The sequence below is a fragment of the Schistocerca serialis genome, chromosome 10, assembly GCF_023864345.2.
Source record: "Schistocerca serialis cubense isolate TAMUIC-IGC-003099 chromosome 10, iqSchSeri2.2, whole genome shotgun sequence".
In the NCBI taxonomy this organism is placed as follows: Eukaryota; Metazoa; Arthropoda; class Insecta; order Orthoptera; family Acrididae; genus Schistocerca; species Schistocerca serialis.
Window position 1 is genome coordinate 180,237,961 of NC_064647.1, and position 20,691 is coordinate 180,258,651.

Consider the following 20,691-nt stretch of genomic DNA (forward strand, 5'->3'; position numbering starts at 1 on the left):
GAACATCTAATGGGCAGGATGGATAATTGAGGATGTATTGTATCAAATGGAAATGTATGGCTCAACTTGAGTAAAGGAAGGGATCAATTGACAGGACACAACCTGATTCATCAAGGACTCATCAACTTGATGCTGGAGGGGAGTGTGAGAGTTAGAAGTTGTGCAGGAAGACTGAGGCTCGACCATGGTAAGCAGGTAGTTACAAAGACATTTGCACAGGGCAGACTAACAAAAGGGCAGTATCAAGCGAGTTTCTGGCTCGAAGGCTACAACTTTATTATTCATTTTACCACATTCTCCTGTATTTTTAGGCTTACTTTTGATCCCACATAGTCCAAATTAACAAGATTGTACTGTAGCTGGAAGCAGGTCCAGCCCTAGCCACAGAAATTTTAAGCACAGACATTGTCCTGCTCATTGCACTATAGAAGGAAAATGAATTTGCTCAATTTGAGCAACACTAGTCTAAATATTTGGGCCTCCTTCTTCAATACGAACTTCAATGCACTTCAGTTCTGTGAGAGTCACATATGTATCTAGGTGGTCTGCTTGTCAGCTTCTGCCTTGTTTTTCATGTCTGTATCTACACATGTCTCTTTGTCAGCTTCCTCTTGATTTTTCATGTCTGTGTCTACAGACGTCTGCTTGGCAGCTTCCTCCTGATTTTTCATGTCTGTATCTGAAGGTGTCTGCTTGGCGACTTCCTCCTCATTTTTCATGTCTGCATCTACAGACATCTGCATGGCATCTCCTTCCTTGTTTTTCATGTCTGTATCTCCAGAGGTCTGCTTGTCACTCTCTTCCTCATTTTTCTCATCTGTATCTGCAGAGGTCTGCTTGCCATCCTCCTCATTTACGATAACTAAATCAACATTGCCTAATCCGAGGTAAACTTTATTGTCCAAGGCCCGGATGGCTTCGACAGACTGGTCATCAACCATGAAGACTAGAGTCTGGCCTGTAGCTTCAGAAGTCACACTGACATTCTTCCAAAGGCTTGTATCGAGGGTTTTATTTTGAGTGCCAAGCATCTGCAAGATTTTTTTTGGCTCTGTCTTGGCAAACAACTTTGGCGTCTTGAGTAGCACCTTAGTTCCTTGTGCGACCTCCCCTTTAGGCTTTACTAGGAGCTTTGCACCCTTCCACGGCTTCAAGTCTGGCACAATTCTCTCTAGCCAGAGTTTTGTCTGCTCGTTGGCACAAGACATAACAAGCGCACCCTTCGCCACGGAAGTCCCGTAAAACTGTGGAAAATACCCATCCTCTAGAGGTTCAAGAGCATCTAGGAGTGCTTCTTTGATTTGGGCTATTTCCTTTTCCTCTAATTTTCGATCGGGATCTAGTGTTATCAACATCCTCTGTCTGTACCCCACAAAATCTTCTGCAACAGCCCGTGGATTTACAGCTGTCTGTACCTGCTTTTGTTCTTTCAGTTTGTTCTTCTTATTAATATTGTAAGGCGCATCAACAAATCGTCTTCCTTTGGTAGGCCAGGGCCCAATACCTAGAATTGGAAAAGCAAAAGAAACATATGATTATAATCAGATAAAAAAAATTCTATTACTTGACAAAGCTAATCATAGTCCCAGCCATATCATTAACTATGAGGTTTGTTTTGTAAGTAAGTCTTGTCCTCATTTAAAAAAAAAAAAAAAAAAAAAAAAGTGCATTTACAAAATTCTTATTACACAAAAGCCCAAACCTTAGTCTACCTTTCAATACAATTTATACCAATATTAAGGCTTCTTTCTGGTGTTCCAAGCTTCCTACTAGACAACAGCAGCATCTGCAGACAGCCTCACAGATCTTCCAACATTATACACAGGACCATTTATAGAGTTAGTAACAGTAACTATAACACTCCCTTGGCGTGCTCCTGAAATTACACTTAGAGCTGTTGATTTTGCTGAGTTATGTATGCTACGAAGTCCTGAAGTCAGTCACAAATCTGGTTCGATACTCTGTAAGTTCAGATTTTGTTTGTTACACAACAATACAAAAGTAAAAAATTCAGCAGCAACATGGATGCCTTTGTCTATGGTGCTGTGGACTTCCTGAGTTGCATGTGGCCTCTGTATGCAGATGCTGTGTTGATTTTAATAGACATTGTCATTCTTCAAAAAGACCACAATTCGTGTATTAAACATATTTCATAATTCCACAATAGATCAATAGCAGCAATAACTTTCCAAAATTATGTGCACCTGCCTGGTGATCCTTCTTGTGAAATGGGAATGGCCTGCATTTTTTTCAAGCCTATGTCACAGCCACTTCAATTATTAAACAGATCTTCCCACAATGGATTCTGCCATTTCAGAAGAAATTTGACTTGACCAGGCAATACTATATGGGGTCACTTGCAGGAGTAAGTTATAGCAAATGATAAGGAAGGAACATGCATTACTGTAAATATTGAGGAACTCCTGTCTGTGCAAGATACTTTGCTTGCAGAACTTCACACAGTAGACCAAAAAATCATTGTGACATATATAACAAAGGATGCACACACTACAAGCAAAACTGTAAAAATTTCTTGAAGTCCTTCACGTCGGAAAGTAGTTGTATCAACATTTAGTGTTGAAATAGTTCAAAAACTTTTCAGTATGAACAGGCAACAAATGTTACAAATTTATTAGCAGTATTTTGAGAACATTACAGTTTTTGAACGTTTTTCTGAAATGTGTTACAATACAACTCCTCTTACCTCCTGCACCTCGGGGTTTTAAGCCTAAGGGTCGATATGCCTCTCTGCCTCTTCCTGCTGGTCCTCTGTAGAAAAAAAAAAAAAGAATTCACGTTTAAGTACTGACCACAAATGAGTCACAAAACAATTAGGTCTTGTAACACCGGTGGTTACAAATGAAAATTATAACCCAGAAATCAAATGTGCGGGGCAACTACATTCATCAACATACAGAACAATTGATTTCCCACACATCAAACAATGGAAGATCCAAGATGAAAGCTTACACTCTCTAATGGCCTTCTTTCAATGTTCCCGTCGGCCACTCAGTGCCTTCTCTATGTGGTAGCAATCTATCCAACTGAATATCAATTCTCCCCAGTCACGAGAAACGCTATTTCCATTTATTTTTATTGTGTATACGCACTTTTAATTCACTGGTGAGATGTACAAATATTGTGCTCCACTATTTTCTCCCTCTTGTGGTGAAGGCAGGCTTAGTAAGGGATATTGCAGCTAGTTTTTACTTGTGTTATATTTACGAATGGAATCATTTTTTGTAAAATCACCAACCCATCAAACACTCATTGTCAAGCAGGTTGTCTTGCTATGCGGTGGTGACTGCACAACCTGATGCAAGAGGGACACCGCTTGCCACGCTGATAAAACAGTCACAGGTGGAGCAACTTCTATCCTTCCATTTCATGTCAGCATTTCCTTTCTTTCCTACACTGCTTCTTATCAGTCATTATCTGTTGGCTGTTTTCAAAAAATGTGTCCCGCTGTGGGCTAATGATCTCCAGGATGAAGGGTCAAGGATTGAGTTGTTAATATTACTTTGACAACATCTTCATGTTAGCTTTAATTGCATCCTTAACTCATTTCCTCTGATCTCCTAGACTAGCATCTACTCACAATCAACTCAAAGTAAAACACTCGTTTAGGAACATGGGCTACATGCCATCCCCATCATAACTAGCACCTGAAAAGTGCCACTTCTATGCCGGTTGTATGTGCCAGTTATAGGATGCTAACATTTGTGTGACTGTCTTGCTATATTACACTATGTCTCTTTGAATTAACAACACTGCCTGTCTAACGCCACTTTCTCACTAGATCCTGAATCGTTGATTTTGCAGGAATATTACTTGCAGGAAAAGTGTCATGAACATCTTTAATGGATTCAGACCACACATATTCTTCAACAACGAACACACGTTCTTCAATGGAGTAAGGCATGACAATGAAGTACACGGTTTATAACGACTACTTTTCGTATGAACTGCTCACACACTACTGCAGTTAAAAGGGGGCAAAGAAACTGACAAGCTAGTAATGCTACGCACGCACGTCGACATTCCGGTTCGGGACGGCTTTCTGTGTGCCACTCTGCAGTATATTGCTACAAACATCAGCTTGAAACTTTGTTAAGTCGACTTTCTCATGATATTTCTCATCTATCTTCAAGTACCAGTTCAGTTTTATCAGCCTCACTGTGGCACTCTCCACAGGTGAAACAAACCTGTGGGCCTTCGTGCTGCCCTCCTTTGTGTACATTCAATATCCCCTGTAAGTCCCACTCGCTAAGAGTCCCACACACTCAATGGTGCTGTTTTATATCCTTACATATTGTTACACACAGGTACTTGCATGAATTGACCATTTCCTGAATATTTAAAGCAAGTCGTCAATCTTTGCACAACTTTGGAATCTCTTCAAGACAGGACTGAATATTTCTGCACTTGTTTTCAGACAATACTTCATTTCAAATAACTGTATCATTTACAAAAATTCTGAGGTTACTTTGCTACTGCCTGCAAGGTCATTAAAACATAACACAAACAGCAAAGAAACTCAACACACTTATGCAAAGACAAACAGATTTGCTCATGATGGAGCAGACTGGACAAGTGCAACAAGATGTCAATGACAACACTGAACAGCACGAAAGTCAGGACATTATTGCAACTTTTGTACTGAAGTGTTGTTTGATTGCTGAGTCAGCTTTACCTTTATATGCATACTGCTGCTATTTTCATTTGACTTAGCCATTTGCCTCCAGGGCGCCAAATGTGTAGTATTGCTGACATACACACATGAAAGGAGACACTTCTTAGCTTTCATAACTAATGGTTCCATCCCCAGAGAGGATGGAGGTATTCATTGGGAAAGGTTAAACAAGAAGGCCATATCACTCAAACATCAGGGTGAGAGAGACAGTACTGTCAAACAATTCTGTCTCATAATTATAACTTTTCTCTACAAAAGTTTCCTTCGATTCAGTTACAAGTTGCACAGAGTCATTCATTCAAGAATTAATATACATACAAATTTCTTCACAACTTTAAAGTGATTCCAGATGAGAAGGAGTCTTTTCTGAAAAGAAGACCACAAAAACAAAATTATCTGGTGTTTAAATCTGAAAAGTGCAGAAGCTTCGCAAATGGAAGCCCAAGTTCCAACTTCACGTTAATGAAAGAAGAACTGTCGCTGACTTCACAGACTTATAGAATAACTTAGTTCATTGTACTGTATAGAAATTTTATAGTCACAACTTCTGAGAAGTAAGAAGAATGAGAAAGTCGAACATTATACTGCTTGACATATTGTTCTGTCACTGACATCTGTACTCAATGTGACACGAGTCTGCTGCACTGCAATAGTTAGCAACAATATGTGTGTGTTATTAATGTGCACTTTAAAAGTTCCCAATTTGTTAATTTTGTAGGCTAATCATAGCAATGATTCCACATTATGTGTTTTTTTTATGTTTCCTTCGCACAACATTCTTACCAGTGTTTTCAGGAATATTTAATCAGTATAAAATCAAACACAATTCTCAAATTTGTAAATGCCTACAATCAAACCCCTATCTCAACAGGCTTAGTTCTGTTTCTCAACGAAGTCTGCTCGAAGACATGTCAATGGCGATGTCACTTTTGTTCAGATTTATATAACCTTGCTGTCACACAGCGCACAGTCAGAGGAGCCATATAGTAAACATCCAAAGGTTAATCAGCTGCTGTCACTGAATTACAATGAGAAATAAAGTTTCTATTAAATTTTGAAACAGCAACACTCCTTTGCAAACAATTGCAAACAATCTGTGTATCTAAATCAACAAGAAATAACACTTCCCACTGCTGTAACAAAGAAGCAATAACAGACTGATTAAAATGGCTCTCTGCATAGTGGTAAAGACAACACATGTGCACTGAGATGAAAAAATTCGTGGGATGCCTCCTATTATTGCGCGGGACCTCCTATTGCCCAGCATAGTGCAGCAACCCATTTTCGCATGGACTCAACAAATCATTGGAAGTCCTCTATAGAAATATTGAGCCATGCTGTGTCTATAGCAGGCCATAATTGCAGAAGTGCTATTGGTGCAGGATTTTGTGCACGAACTGACCTCTCGATTATTTTTCATAAATGTTTGACGGGATCTGGGTGGCCAAATCATTCACTCAAATTGTCCAGAATGTTCTTCAAACTAGTCACATATAATCGTAGCCCGGTGACATGGAACATTGTCAGCCACAGAAATTTGATCAAGTCCATGACTGGCTGCAGACGGTCTCCAAATAGCCGAACACAATCATTTTCAGTCAACGACCCAGTCAATTCCGTGCAATCATAGCCCATACTATTACAAAGCCACCACCAGCCTACACAGTGCCTTGTTGACAACCTGGGTTCGTGGTTTCGTGGGGTCTGCGCCACACTCATACTCTACCATCAACTCTTACTAACTGAAATTGGGAATCATCTGACGAAGCCACAGTTTTCCAGTCATCTAGACTCCAACTGAGACGGGCACAAAGCCAGGAGGGGAGCCGCAGGCGACGCTGTGCTGTTAGCAAAGGCACTTGCGTCGGTTGTCAGCTGCAATAGCACATAAACGGCAAATTCTGCCACACTGTCCTAACAGATACATTCGTCACACATCCAACATTGATTTCTGCAGTTATTTCATGCAACGTTACTGGTATGTTAGCAATTACAACTCTACGCAAATGCTGCTGTTCTAGGGTGTTAAATGAAGGTCACTGGCCACTCCATTGTCTCTGGTGAGAGGTAATGCCTGAAATTTGGTATTCTCAGCACACTCTTAACACTGTGGATGTCAGAAAACTGAAGTCCCTAACAATTTTCCCCTCCCCCCATGAATCATGGACCTTGCCGTTGGTGTGGAGGCTTGCGTGCCTCAACGATACAGATAGCCGTACCGTAGGTGCAACCACAACGGAGGGGTATCTGTTGAGAGGCCAGACAAACGTATGGTTCCTGAAGAGGGGCAGAAGCATTTTCAGTAGCTGCAGGGGCAACAGTCTGGATGATTGACTGATCTGGCCTTGGGCAACAGTCTGGATGATTGACTGATCTGGCCTTGTAACACTAACCAAAATGGCCTTGCTGTTCTGGTACTGCGAAAGGCTGAAAGCAAGGGGAAACTACAGCTGTAATTTTTCCCGAGGGCATGCATCTTTACTGTATGATTGGGTAAAATATTCCAGAGGTAAAATAGTCCCCCATTCGGATCTCCGGGCGGGGACTAGTCAAGAGGATGTCATTATCAGGAGAAAGAAAACTGGCATTCTACGGATCGGAGTGTGGAATGTCAGATCCCTTAATCGGGCAGGTAGGTTAGAAAATTTAAAAAGGGAAATGGATAGGTTAAATTTTTTTTTTTTTTTTTTTTTTTTTTTGTGGTTTTAGGGCGCAAAACTTCTATGGTCATTAGCGCCCAGCCCGTGACGTAGAAAACAGGAAAAAAACGAAATTTAAAATCAGCAGCAATGGAAACAAAGTCAGAAAAATTAAGAAACTAAAGGCAGAAGGAATGCTTAAAAGTCCACTATAGAAAGGGGTTGGTTGTCCCCCAAAAAAAAGCTTCAAATGACTGACGTCATTTCACTGTCTCTAATAAACTGTAGAACGCGGTCAGCTGAGCGCGTGTCATCTGCTAAAATCGACGATAGATCAGGCGATAGCTGTAGACGGGAGCGTAACGGATTAAAATAGGGGCATTCAATTAAAAGGTGTCTGACCGTCCACAGCTGAGAGCAGTGGGGACAGAGTGGGGGAGGATCACCGCTTAAAAGATGTCGATGACTAAAAAGACAGTGCCCTATCCGGAGTCGGGCTAAAATTACCTCCTCCCGACGACGCGTTCGGGAGGAAGAGGTCCAAGCGCAAGGAACGGCTTTCACTTCCCGCAATTTATTGTGGGGAAGTGTTGACCAATGCGCATGCCATAAATGAGTGACTTGGCGACATAAACCGCTCCGTAGATCGGTAAACGGAAGAGACTGAAGAGCTGGCCGAGGAAGAGAGACTGCAGCCTTGGCCGCTATATCGGCCGCCTCATTTCCACAGATACCAGCGTGTCCCGGGAGCCAGAGGAACGCCACTGAGACGCCCCCCAGGTGGAGCAAGCGCAGACAGTCCTGAATCCGGTGGACCAGAGGGTGCACAGGGTAAAGAGCTTGGAGACTGAGGAGAGAGCTGAGAGAATCTGAGCAGATTACGTACTGTATCCGCTGATGGCGGCGGATGTAGTGGACAGCCTGGAGAACAGCGTAAAGCTCCGCAGTATAAACCGAACACTGGTCGGGAAGCCGAAAGTGATTTGGGGTGTCGCCAACAATATAGGCACTCCCTACACCTAACGATGTTTTCGAGCCATCGGTGTAAATAAATGTGGCTTCCGTCATTTGTGCACATAGAGCAGCAAATGCCCGACGGTAAACAAGTGTAGGGGTACCATCCTTGGGAAATTGACATAGGTCTCTGAGCAAGTCGATCCGGGGACGGAGCCAAGGCGGTGCTGTACCCCAAGTTGTCAAGAAGGTTTTAGAAAAGCGGAAGGAAAGAGAATGGAGCAGTTGACGGAAGCGGACTCCCGGGGGTAGGAGGGAGGAGGATAGGTTAAAGTTAGATATAGTGGGAATTAGTGAAGTTCGGTGGCAAGAGGAACAAGACTTTTGGTCAGGTGAATACAGGGTTATAAATACAAAATCAAATAGGGGTAATGCAGGAGTAGGTTTAATAATGAACAAAAATATAGGAGTATGGGTAAGCTACTACAAACAGCATAGTGAACGCATTATTGTAGCCAAGATAGACGAGAAGCCCACGCCTACTACAGTAGTACAAGTTTATATGCCAATTAGCTCTGCAGATGATGAAGAAATTGATGAAATGTATGATGAGATAAAATAAATTATTCAGGTAGTGAAGGGAGACGAAAATTTAATAGTCATGGGTGACTGGAATTCAAGAGTAGGAAAAGGGAGAGAAGGAAACATAGTAGGTGAATATGGATTGGGGGACAGAAATGAAAGAGGAAGCCGCCTGGTAGAATTTTGTGCAGAGCATAACTTAATAATAGCTAACACTTGGTTCAAGAATCATGAAAGAAGGTTGTATACATGGAAGAACCCTGGAGATACTAGAAGGTATCAGATTGATTATATAATGGTAAGACAGAGATTTAGGAACCAGGTTTTAAATTTTAAGACATTTCCAGGGGCAGATGTGGACTCTGACCACAATCTCTTGGTTATGAACTGTAGATTAAAACTGAAGAAACTGCAAAAAGGTGGGAATTTAAGGAGATGGGACCTGGATAAACTGAAAGAACCAGAGGTTGTAGAGAGTTTCAGGGAGAGCATAAGGGAACAATTGACAGGAATGGGAGAAATAAATACAGTAGAAGAAGAATGGGTAGCTTTGAGGGATGAAATAGTGAAGGCAGCAGAGGATCAAATAGGTAAAAAGACGAGCGCTAGTGGAAACCCTTGGGTAACAGAAGAAATATTGAATTTAATTGATGAAAGGAGAAAATATAAAAATGCAGTAAATGAAGCAGGCAAAAACGAATACAAACTTCTCAAAAATGATATCGACAGGAAGTGCAAAATGGCTAAACAGGCATGGCTAGAGGACAAATTTAAGGATGTAGAGGCTTATCTCACTAGAGGTAAGATAGATACTGCCTACAGGAAAATTAAAGAGACCTTTGGAGAAAGGAGAACCACTTGCCTGAATATCAAGACCCAGTTCTAAGCAAAGAAGGGAAAGCAGAAAGGTGGAAGGAGTATATAGAGGGTCTATATAAGGGCGATGTACTTGAGGACAATATTATGGAAATGGAAGAGGATGAAGATGAAATGGGAGATATGATACTGCATGAAGAGTTTGACAGGGCACTGAACGACCTGAGTCAAAACAAGGCCCCAGGAGTAGACAACATTTCATTAGAACTACTGATAGCCTTGGGAGAGCCAGTCCTGACAAAACTCTACCATCTGGTGAGCAAGATGTATGACACAGGCGAAATACCCTCAGACTTCAAGAAGAATATAATAATTCCAATCTCAAAGAAAGAAGGTATTCACAGATGTGAAAATTACCGAACTATCAGTTTAATAAGTCACAGCTGCAAAATACTAATGCGAATTCTTTACAGATGAATGGAAAAACTGATAGAAGCCAACCTTGGGGAAGATCAATTTGGATTCCGTAGAAATGTTGGAACACGTGAGGGAATACTGACCTTACGACTTATCTTAGAAGAAAGATTAAGGAAAGGCAAACCTATGTTTCTAGCATTTGTAGACTTACAGAAAGCTTTTGACAATGTTGACTGGAGTACTCTCTTTCAAATTCTAAAGGTGGCAGGGGTAAAATACAGGGAGCGAAAGACTATTTACAATTTGTACAAAAAGCAGATGGCAGTTATAAGAGTTGAGGGGAATGAAAGGCAAGCAATCGTTGGGAAAGGAGTGAGACAGGTTGTAGCCTATCCCCGATGTTATTCAATCTGTATATTGAGCAAGCAATAAAGGAAACAAAAGAAAAGTTCAGAGTAGGTATTAAAATCCATGGAGAAGAAATAAAAACTTTAAGGTTCGCCGATGACATTGTAATTCTGTCAGAGACAGCAAAGGACTTGGAAGAGCAGTTGAACGGAATGGACAGTGTCTTGAAAAGAGGGTATAAGATGATCATCAACAAAAGCAAAACGAGGATGATGGAATGTAATCGAATTAAGTCGGGTGATGCTGAGGGAATTAGATTAGGAAATGAGACACTTAAAGTAGTAAAGGACTTTTGCTATTTGGGGAGCAAAATAACTGATGATGGTCGAAGTAGAGAGGATATAAAATGTAGACTGGCAATGGGAAGGAAAGCGTTTCTGAAGAAGAAAAAATTGTTAACATCTAGTATAGATTTAAGTGTCAGGAAGTCGCTTCTGAAAGTATTTGTATGGAGTATAGCCATGTGTGGAAGTGAAACGTGGACGATAAATAGTTTGGACAAGAAGAGAATAGAAGCTTTCGAAATGTGGTGCTACAGAAGAATGCTGAAGATTAGATGGGTAGATCACATAACTAATGAGGAGGTATTGAATAGAATTGGGGAGAAGAGGAGCTTGTGGCACAACTTGACTAGAAGAAGGGATCGGTTGGTAGGATATGTTCTGAGACATCGAGGGATCACCAATTTAGTATTGGAGGGCCGCGTGGAGGGTAAATATCGTAGAGGGAGACCAAGAGATGAATACACTAAGCAGATTCAGAAGGATGTAGGCTGCAGTAGGTACTGGGAGATGAAGAAGCTTGCACAGGATAGAGTAGCATGGAGAGCTGCATCAAACCAGTCTCAGGACTGAAGACCACAACAACAACAACAACTATTTTCGAAATTGAATGTCCCACAGGTCTAGCTCCAACTACCATCTCATGTTGAAAGTTTGTTAATTCCCATTGTGCAGCCATAATCATGTTGGAAACCTTTAGACATGAATCACCTGAGTACACACGACAGCTCCGCCAAACCACTGCCTTTTAAATGCTCATGTACATGATACTACTGCCCTCTGTATATCTGTGTATCACTATTCCATGATTTTTGTCACCTCAGAGTATAGTTACACATATATTAATTCAGCAAAGAGGGCAATTAGAACCACATAAAATACTTACCTTGATGGCTTCCTGTCTCGAAACATGGTTGTTTAAATCTGCACAGCAGCTGAAATTAATAAAAGAACAACTATGAGTTGAGGATTACATATCACAGTAAAAATACAAGCCACAGGTTGCTTAACAGTTTCATATAACAGAAATAAGCTACCCATTGGTATGTTGATAGACACACAAATTAACACAAACACACACACAAAATTCAAGCTTTCGCAACCCACGGTTGCTTCATCAGGAAAGAAGGAAGGAGAGGGAAAGACGAAAGGATGTGGGTTTTAAGGGAGAGGGTAAGGAGTCATTCCAATCCCGGGAGCGGAAATACTTAGCCTGCCTACACTGTGAAGCTTTCTATGTGGGAATGACCAGCAACAAACTGTCCATTCGCATGAATGGACACAGGCAGACAGTGTTTGTTGATAATGATGATCACCCTGTGGCTAAACATGCCTTGGTGCACGGCCAGCACATCTTGGCACAGTGTTACACCATCCGGGTTATCTGGATACTTCCCACTAACACCAACCTATCAGAACTCCAGAGATGGGAACTTGCCCTTCAGTATATCCTCTCTTCCCGTTACCCACCAGGCCTCAACCTCCGCTAATTTCAAGTTGCCGCCACTCATACCTCACCTGTCATTCAACAACATCTTTGCCTCTGTACTTCCACCTCGACTGACATCTCTGCCCAAACTCTTTGCCTTTACAAATTTCTGCTTGTGTCTGTATATGTGCGGATGGATATGTGTGTGTGCACGTGAGTGTATACCTGTCCTTTTTTCCGCCTAAGGTAAGTCTTTCCGCTCCCGGGATTGGAATGACTCCTTACCCTCTCCCTTAAAACCCACATCCTTTCGTCTTTCCCTCTCCTTCCCTCTTTCTTGATGAAGCAACCACGGGTTGCGAAAGCTTGAATTTTGGGTGTGTGTTTGTGTTTATTTGTGTGTCTATCAACATATCAACGATTTTGTTTGGTAAGTTACATCATCTTTATATATATTTTTTGTACGATCCAAGAGTAATGGTTGTAGAATCAGGTCAGGAACTGAATAATGAAATAAATCCTGTTCTGCTAAGTACAATTGTTAATCCACAGTTAACAGGCTAACTCTTAATAAGCAGGAGCTCCAGTTTTTCTGGACTGACATTCATCTCAATCAGTGACAAATTGCTGCCACTGGATGTCAATGGTAATCTCTCTTAGAATACACACATCACCTCCTTTTGAAGATTCTGAATGCAGTTGGCTCAACATAGCAATGAATATGACAACTCAGCTTTCACCACTGACACTAATCGACAAGGTAACTACATGTCAGCACTACATAATCATTGGGATGACTATGACATTGTACAATCACGCATATTTAAATTAGTGAAATATCCCCCAAGATGATGTGATGGTTTGTAGTGAAGATATTCTTGTAATTAATTCTGTGAAACATATTAAAAACTTCAAAAATCAGACTAGAGCGCAGAAATAACGGTTTTCAGCTGATGTAAAACTATATCTACGCATCACACCACCATCACGCACATAAGTAGCACTGAGTATGCTCCCATTCTGTGACTACTCAAAGTGATCATTCCATTGACGCTGTGGTCTTCTTAAACTTCTCCTTTCTTGGGATTTTTAGTAGAACTTATTCTTCATCCACCTACTAACATGGTGTTGCAATTTAGATTGGTATGTTTCTACACCATACACTAAATGTCATGGTTAACACTGTCCATCAAAGCGACAACACTTAAGGAGTGCAAAAATCTCATCTGTGTGCTGTTTATTCTCATGTTATAATTCTGAAGAAGAATTTAACATTCACTGCCAAGTAGAACAGTTTGATTTCATATTACATTATTAAATATGATTTGTTTTTCTTACCTCCAATGTTCACCAAAGTTTCTTTTGACTATTCCAAGTAGTTTACTACAATTGGTTAAATTTAAATAAAGAAGAACAGCCATGACATGGAAATGAATAAAGAAGATGGGAAAGACCTTTCAGTTGACCAAGGATGTCTACAATCATCTCTCAAACAATTACAGCACTACGTTACAGTACGAAAATCAGAATGTTTATACACATCTGCACGCCTGAATTTGACTACACCAGGAAAAATAGAAAACATGGAACAGAAAGAAATGAAAATTCTGAGAAAATAATAGGGAAAGTAAAACACAACAGTGAATACCGAAACAGGAGTAATGAAGATCTGTATAAGAAAACTGAACAACTAAATGCCACAATGAGAAAACGTAGACAGATGTTTTACAGCCATCTGGTTTCGAGGAATGAAAACAGGTCGCACAAGAAAATTTTTGAACATGTCCGTTGCAAAAAAATCTCTCTGGTGCAAGTAGCGCCACGAAATCAGAAGTGAACATTTAAGAACACAAAATTGCAAACAATGATATGTTTTGAAAGAAGGTTTTATTTTCCCAGCTCCAGAGAAAACCAAAAAAGACAGTTGGAACAAAGTGGTCAGAAGGCAGGAAACACCAGTATTCTGATCAAATGAAAAATTACTGGAAACTCTGAAGTTAAATCAGAAGTAGTTATTTACATGGTCCAAAGGAGGCCCAAGTGAAGTGATGACAAACTTAATTTAATAAATGTTACTCTGTGTCTGTTTGCTTTCCAACATGTGGTTGCCCAAATGTATTCATTGAAAAAAAAAATGACAAATATCAAAGCAAGAAAAAAGTCCAGATGCATAAGATGCATACCTTAAGAGACATGAGCACTATTTATCTTCGATACTGTGAAACACATCTCTTCTGCTGTAAGCTCCATGTTTTCCAATAAACATGGGCTCTAAAATGATTACTCTAAGTGCTTACCTTATCTTAAGAGCTATAAGCATTTTTTTCAATAGAAAAGATACATGTCACAGTAGCAAAAATAAACAAGTGCTTGCAGCTCTTAAGGTATACATTTTAGAGCCCATGTTAATGGACTTTTTTTCCTTGTTTTGATGAGTGCTACTACCTCTCAAAATATTCAACATATCATAATATAACACACTAAAATGGATGTAACCGTAGAAACATTGTTCAAAAATGCATTGTCATTAAGGAGATGATGTGGGCTCCTACATATTAGATGTCCACGGGTTTCTCAAGTCTTTCCAGGCAAATTTCAGAACAGTTGCTACTAATTAGGCCATCGTTGACAGCTTCACATTTTCTTGCCCCTTACTAATACTTCTAAAACAAAACAAGTCCTCATATGGTATGCTTACTATCAATATTTTAATTCTGAAATTCCTTAGTGCCATTTTGGATAAAATAATTCTGGGTATTGGACTGCATCATGGTAACTACTAAAACAGCTAAATTATTGATGTTTCAACCGACTTTGTGCGGTCCTCTTCAGGGCGGTTCACTGCTGTATAATGGTGTAAGTCTTGCTTATAGACTTGTCATTTTTGGTTACCTGGTGACTATCAAATCTTGTATATCCAAGATGTCACTGGAAAATTTGAAGAGGTCGTTATGGATGGGTGGCTGTACAGTGTGCTACAGCCTGGTGGCTGACTGGAAGGCAACTGTGTTTTCCGACTGGCAATGCCACTTAACCTGAGTTTGGCAGCGCAGATGGCTGCCACGAGAGAACTAGCGTGAGGTCTTAATGCCTTGCTTCACCATCGCTGGATACATCTGGGGTGTACACACGTACATCTAACACGAATCTCTTTCAAGCAGCTGGTAATATTAACCATAGCCTCACAGTATATTTATACAAGTGTGGAATTTGTTATCAACAATCGATCTGAGTTTGAGAAGAAAAATCATCTTTTTCATCATTTAATGAATCTAAGTTTTATACAGAAAGGAATGAAATATGAAGGTATAAAACTCCAACAGTCCATCCATGGAAATATAATTCCAGACAGATACCAGCAGCTGTTTTCAAATATCAATTGATGTCCTTGACAACTCCTAAGCCGTAGAGGAACTCTTAAACAGAAATAGTCATTTTTTCAAAAAACCTGTAAATGGCCAGCATGGAGTACATGTTCATCCAGTTTCTACATCTAAATCAATACTCCACAAGTCACTTGATGGTGTATGGCAGAGGGTACTTCTGGTACCATTAACTGAGCCTCCCTTCCCAGTTAAACTCGCAAAGGGCATGTGGGAAGAATGACTATTGGTAAGCTTATGTATTAGGTCTAATTTCTTGAATTTTCTCATTACAGTCTCTTTTTTCTATCAGTCCTACCTAAAATGGTCACAGACTGATGAACAATACTCATCTAACAAGGGCCTTATTAGCTGCTTCTTTTGGGAAAGAGTTACATTTGCTTAAGATTCTTCATACGAATCCCAGTCTGGCATTGCTTTTCCTACTATTTGTTTTATATGGTCACTACATTTATGGTCACTCTGTATAGTTTCCTAGATGTTTTATGGTAGATATTGTTTCCAGCAATTTGTCATCAATATTGTAGATGTACAGCAAGTGATTTCTTTCCCATGTTACATTTATTTACATTCACGGTCAAGTGCAAGAGACTGCACCAGACACTTCTGTAGTTCATTCTGCAAATCGATGTCTTCTGGCATTGCTACTTTCTTATAGAAAAGTACATTATTTGCGAACAGTCTTAAAGAACTTTCAATGCTTCCTACTACGTCACATATATATATTGGAAACAGTAACACTCGTAGCACGCTTCCTTAGGGTATTCTGCAAATTACCTCTACATCTGTCAAGTGACATGTTGAGTTCTATCTGCAAGGAAGTCAGCTCATACTTTTTCCACTAGACAGCATTGCATGATGATGCCAAATACCTTCCTGAAGTCAAGGAATACAGCATCAACATGAACACTATTGTCTACAGTGCTCTGGATCTCATGGAGGAACTGAGCAAACTAAGTTTTGCAGGATCTCTGTTTGCAGCATCAATGCTGACTTTTACAGAGGAAATTTTTGTAACAAAATTACAAAAAGTCATAATTCCCGAGCATAAAATGTGTTCCATAATTCTACTACTGTTTGCTGTCAACATATGTAGGCCTATAATTATGTGCATCTGCAGCATGACCCTTCTTGAAAACGGCAATGACCTGCATTTATTTCCATTTGCTAGGTTTCCTGCATTACTCCAGTGAACTATGATAGACTGTTGCTACAAGCTGTAGATTGTAAAATGAAAGCACAATTTGAGCAGCAATATTGCATCAAACAGCGATATTGCATCGAATTTTGTGAACAACTCGATGATTCCAAACTGGAAACGATTCACAAGATTCAATACGCTTTTGGGGAGAAAGCTATTGGGAACTCACAGATAAAGGAGTGATCCAAGGTACAATTTCTTCAAAGACAGCCACATATCAGAGGGCAGTGAATCAGGTACGTCCTCAACAAGCCAAAATGACAATATCATTGAGCATGTGTGGGATCTGGTTACGGACGACTATCGTATCACAGTACTAAAACTTGTGAAGGAAGTAGGGTAAACTCTGGACTGCTACATTCAATTTTGATTGACAATTTGTGCATGGCAGAAATCACACAGGGCATGCTGGACAATTCAAACAGTAATCCACCTTTCTGAACACTGATCACAGGCAATGAGAATTGCTTGTTTTGTTTTGCTTTAGGGCGCAAAAACAACTAGAGTCATATGTGCCCATGTCAGAACTGTAGAACACAAAGATGAAAAAGGAGTTAAAAACGGCTAAGCATTAAGCCCAATTGACGAAAGGAAATATGGCTAAAAACAGTGACACGGAGAAATGTCAATAAAATACACCCTAGAGCCAAAAGAGGTTCTGAACTAAAAGTTACATGTCCTTTGCCATATTGCTACAATGGATAAAAAGTAAAACATATTTGACAGCTCATGCATTGTTTCTTAAAATGGCTGATAACTCACATGGCAAACACAAATGAGAGAGCAAATGGTTAAAGAAAGGGCATTCTGTCAGGGAATGGTGAACTGTCAGAGGTTGAGGGCAATAAGTACAAAGTGTGAGGGATCATCACTTAACAAATGGCACTGGCTAAAAAGGCAGTGCCCAACACACAACCTAGCTAAAATGAGATGGCCCAGTCAAGATTGGCCAAGCCACTGGGAGAGGTTTAATTCCCTGTAGCTTGTTCCCACGAGGGGAAGACCAGTGGTGATTCCACAATGACACCACCTGCTGACAGACGGTGACAGAGAGATCATCGCAGGGAGTGGAAGAATTAGCAGGCTGAGGTAAGAGGACAGCAGCCTTGGTAGCAGCACCAGCAATCTCCTTTACCGTCAGACCGATGTGACCGGGCGTCCTAATAAACATCACACCAGCTCCATCAAGAGTGAGCAAGTGAAAGCTTATTTGGAACCGTTGCACTAAGGGATGGATGGTGTACAGCACACAGAGGCTCTGAAGGGCACAGAGAGTCAGAGCAGATGACACAATTGGAAAGCCTGTGTTGCCGAATGTACTGAGTGGCGTGATAAAGGTCAAAGAGCTCCACTGTAAATACTGAACTATGTTCCAGAAGCTGATACTGAAAAACATTGATGCTAATGACAAGGGCACACCTGACACCACAGTTACTACAAGAGCCATCAGTGTACACACAGGTACTGTCGCGAAGTTCCGTGTGAAGGTCATGAAACTTATGGTGATAGAGCAGGCTGGATTTGTGTCCTTAGGAAGCGAATGAAGTCCCATGTGAACATAGGCCACCGCACGAAGGCAAAGCGGTGGAGAGTTCACACCCATTGGGAAAGTGGTAGGTATCATGAAGTAAGCTGCCGGAGCAATAGCTGAAAGTGAACTGCCGGGGGTAATAAAGAAGTTGCCAGAGCAATAGCCGAAAGTGAACTCCAGGAGGTAATAAAGAAGAGGGACGTGCCCCACACTGGTGATCAAAGGAGTCACTGAAGAAGGAGACATAGGATAGCATGGTAGACAAATAGAATATCACAACCACCTTGGGCACTCCTGACAATACCCTCGTCTATGATGAACATCCACCATCAAGGACAACATAGTGAGTTCTATTACTAAAGAAGTCTTTCAGCCACTCAAATATCTGGGAACCTATTCCATATGCTCGTACCTTCATTAAGTGTCTCCACTGTGTTGAATGCTTTCTGGAAACCTAGAAATATGGAATCTGCCTGTTGCCCTTCATCCATTCTTCACAGTATATCATGTGAGAAAATGGCAAGCAGAGTTTTGCAAGAGCGATGCTCCCTATAACTGTGCCGATTCATGTACATGAGGGTCTCAGGATCTAAAGATTTATTTTATTTGAACATACAATATGTTCAAGGATTCTGCAGCAAACTGATGTTAGGTACATTGATCTGTAATTTAGCTGGTCCATTTTTTACTCTTCTAGTATAGAGGAGCCACCTGTGCATTTTTCCAGTCGCTTGGGACTTTGTGTGGGGTGAGAGATTCACGATAAATGCACGATAATGAAACCTGTAGAGCACCCTTTGTAAAACAGAATTATTTCTGTTTATGCGGATTCTACATTCAATATAAAAAGTCACTATCCAACTGACAAAAACATGTTTATCCCATTGCAGACTTGTTTAACTTTTTTTTACTTGTGCATTTTCTTGGACATGCATCAGTGTAGCACAGAACTGAAAGCTTTTCATAAGTCTAGGCATATAAAAGTATACTTACCAACAGTTACCTGTATCAAATGCTATTAGATTATACTATTTTAAGAGTGCAAATTGGGTTTGGCATGACTATAACATGCAGTTTTCAACTGCTATTACATCTCTAGACATGGAGTAATTGATTAGTACAAGGATGCAAAATAAAATAAAATATGTGTTGGCTGTGTGCTTTGTTCAGGGCGTTGCAAAGCTATTAGGGTTTTTCATCCAGTCGACTGTATTGGGTATATCAAAATTGCGAGCGTGATAAATTTAAAAATTAACATTTCTTGCAGACTGTGTAGTGACTGACGCCATCCTCAGTTATGTGAAGGATATAAAGGCAAAAATTAGCTACCATACAGAGCCATACTAGTTAACTTCCCTTCACTTCACAAGAACCATGCTTCTCATTGTAGTTGGCTGAGCTTTTCCACAACACACTTCTTATATGCTTAGAATTGACTTTTATAAGCAAAGCAGTGCGTCAAAAAATTAAACATTAAGAAAAACTTCCATAAATTCAAATGTTTGCTCGATGCATTAAAAGTACAATGCAAAAGTTTAATACAGAATTGTTTTTTGAGTGCACACACACACAGACACACACAATACGAGATCACAATACAAAATGAGAAATGGTTCAAATGGCTCTGAGCACTATGGGACTCAACATCTGAGGTAATCAGTGCCCTAGAACTTAGAACTACTTAAATCTAACTAACCTAAGGAAATCACACACATCCATGACCGAGGCTGGATTCGAACCTGCGACCGTAGCGGTCTCGCGGTTCCAGACAAGCGCCTACAACCGCTCGGCCACAATGAGAAATACTTAGCTATATTATTATTTTTTTTCAAATGAAAAAAAAACTCACTTTTAAAAAAAATATTCACACTCTTCTTAATTCTGACAGCAGCGAACTTAGTAGCAGATCAAAACATTACCAATCAACTAACTGAAACACGTTTTTCGCTAACACACAATTTCTATAAACAAACTACTGATCACTGAAATAGAAGTTCACTGCCGCTAACGAGACATTCCACTTCCCTGTTTCAAGTCAGTGATTACAGCACAATTTTCAATGCAGCACCACTGGCGCACAGCTGCAATCTGCGCAAACCTGGAAGTTAGAGGAAAGTTACTCATCTAGATACGTAAATCGCCAAGCACTGGGATGAAAGAGAATTAAAATCAACACTCTATGGATAGATGATTCTCTTTATTCCGCTGATGTCGCAACTCAGAAAATTTCGCGCGAATCCTACAATCAATCGCCGGCCAATTCAAATTTTTCGTGACCCTCTTTGGCTGGTCAAAAACCATGTGACCTTCATGCTGTCCTTCGTACGCGTGCAATATCTTACTGCTGTTCCTATTAG

At 40.4% G+C, this 20,691-nt stretch overlaps 1 protein-coding gene across 1 annotated transcript; it reads right to left on the reverse strand.

The window, feature by feature from the left end:
* Positions 1-251: 251 nt before the first annotated feature.
* On the reverse strand, positions 252-20,340 carry LOC126425032 (uncharacterized). Its single transcript, XM_050087940.1, has 4 exons — positions 20,184-20,340; positions 11,677-11,725; positions 2,705-2,769; positions 252-1,504 (listed from the first exon to the last, which is right to left on the reverse strand). Exons 2-4 carry the CDS (start codon positions 11,700-11,702, stop codon positions 537-539), a joined length of 1,059 nt encoding a protein of 352 aa, XP_049943897.1. The 5' UTR covers positions 11,703-11,725; positions 20,184-20,340; the 3' UTR covers positions 252-536.
* Between the last annotated feature and the right edge of the window lie 351 nt (positions 20,341-20,691).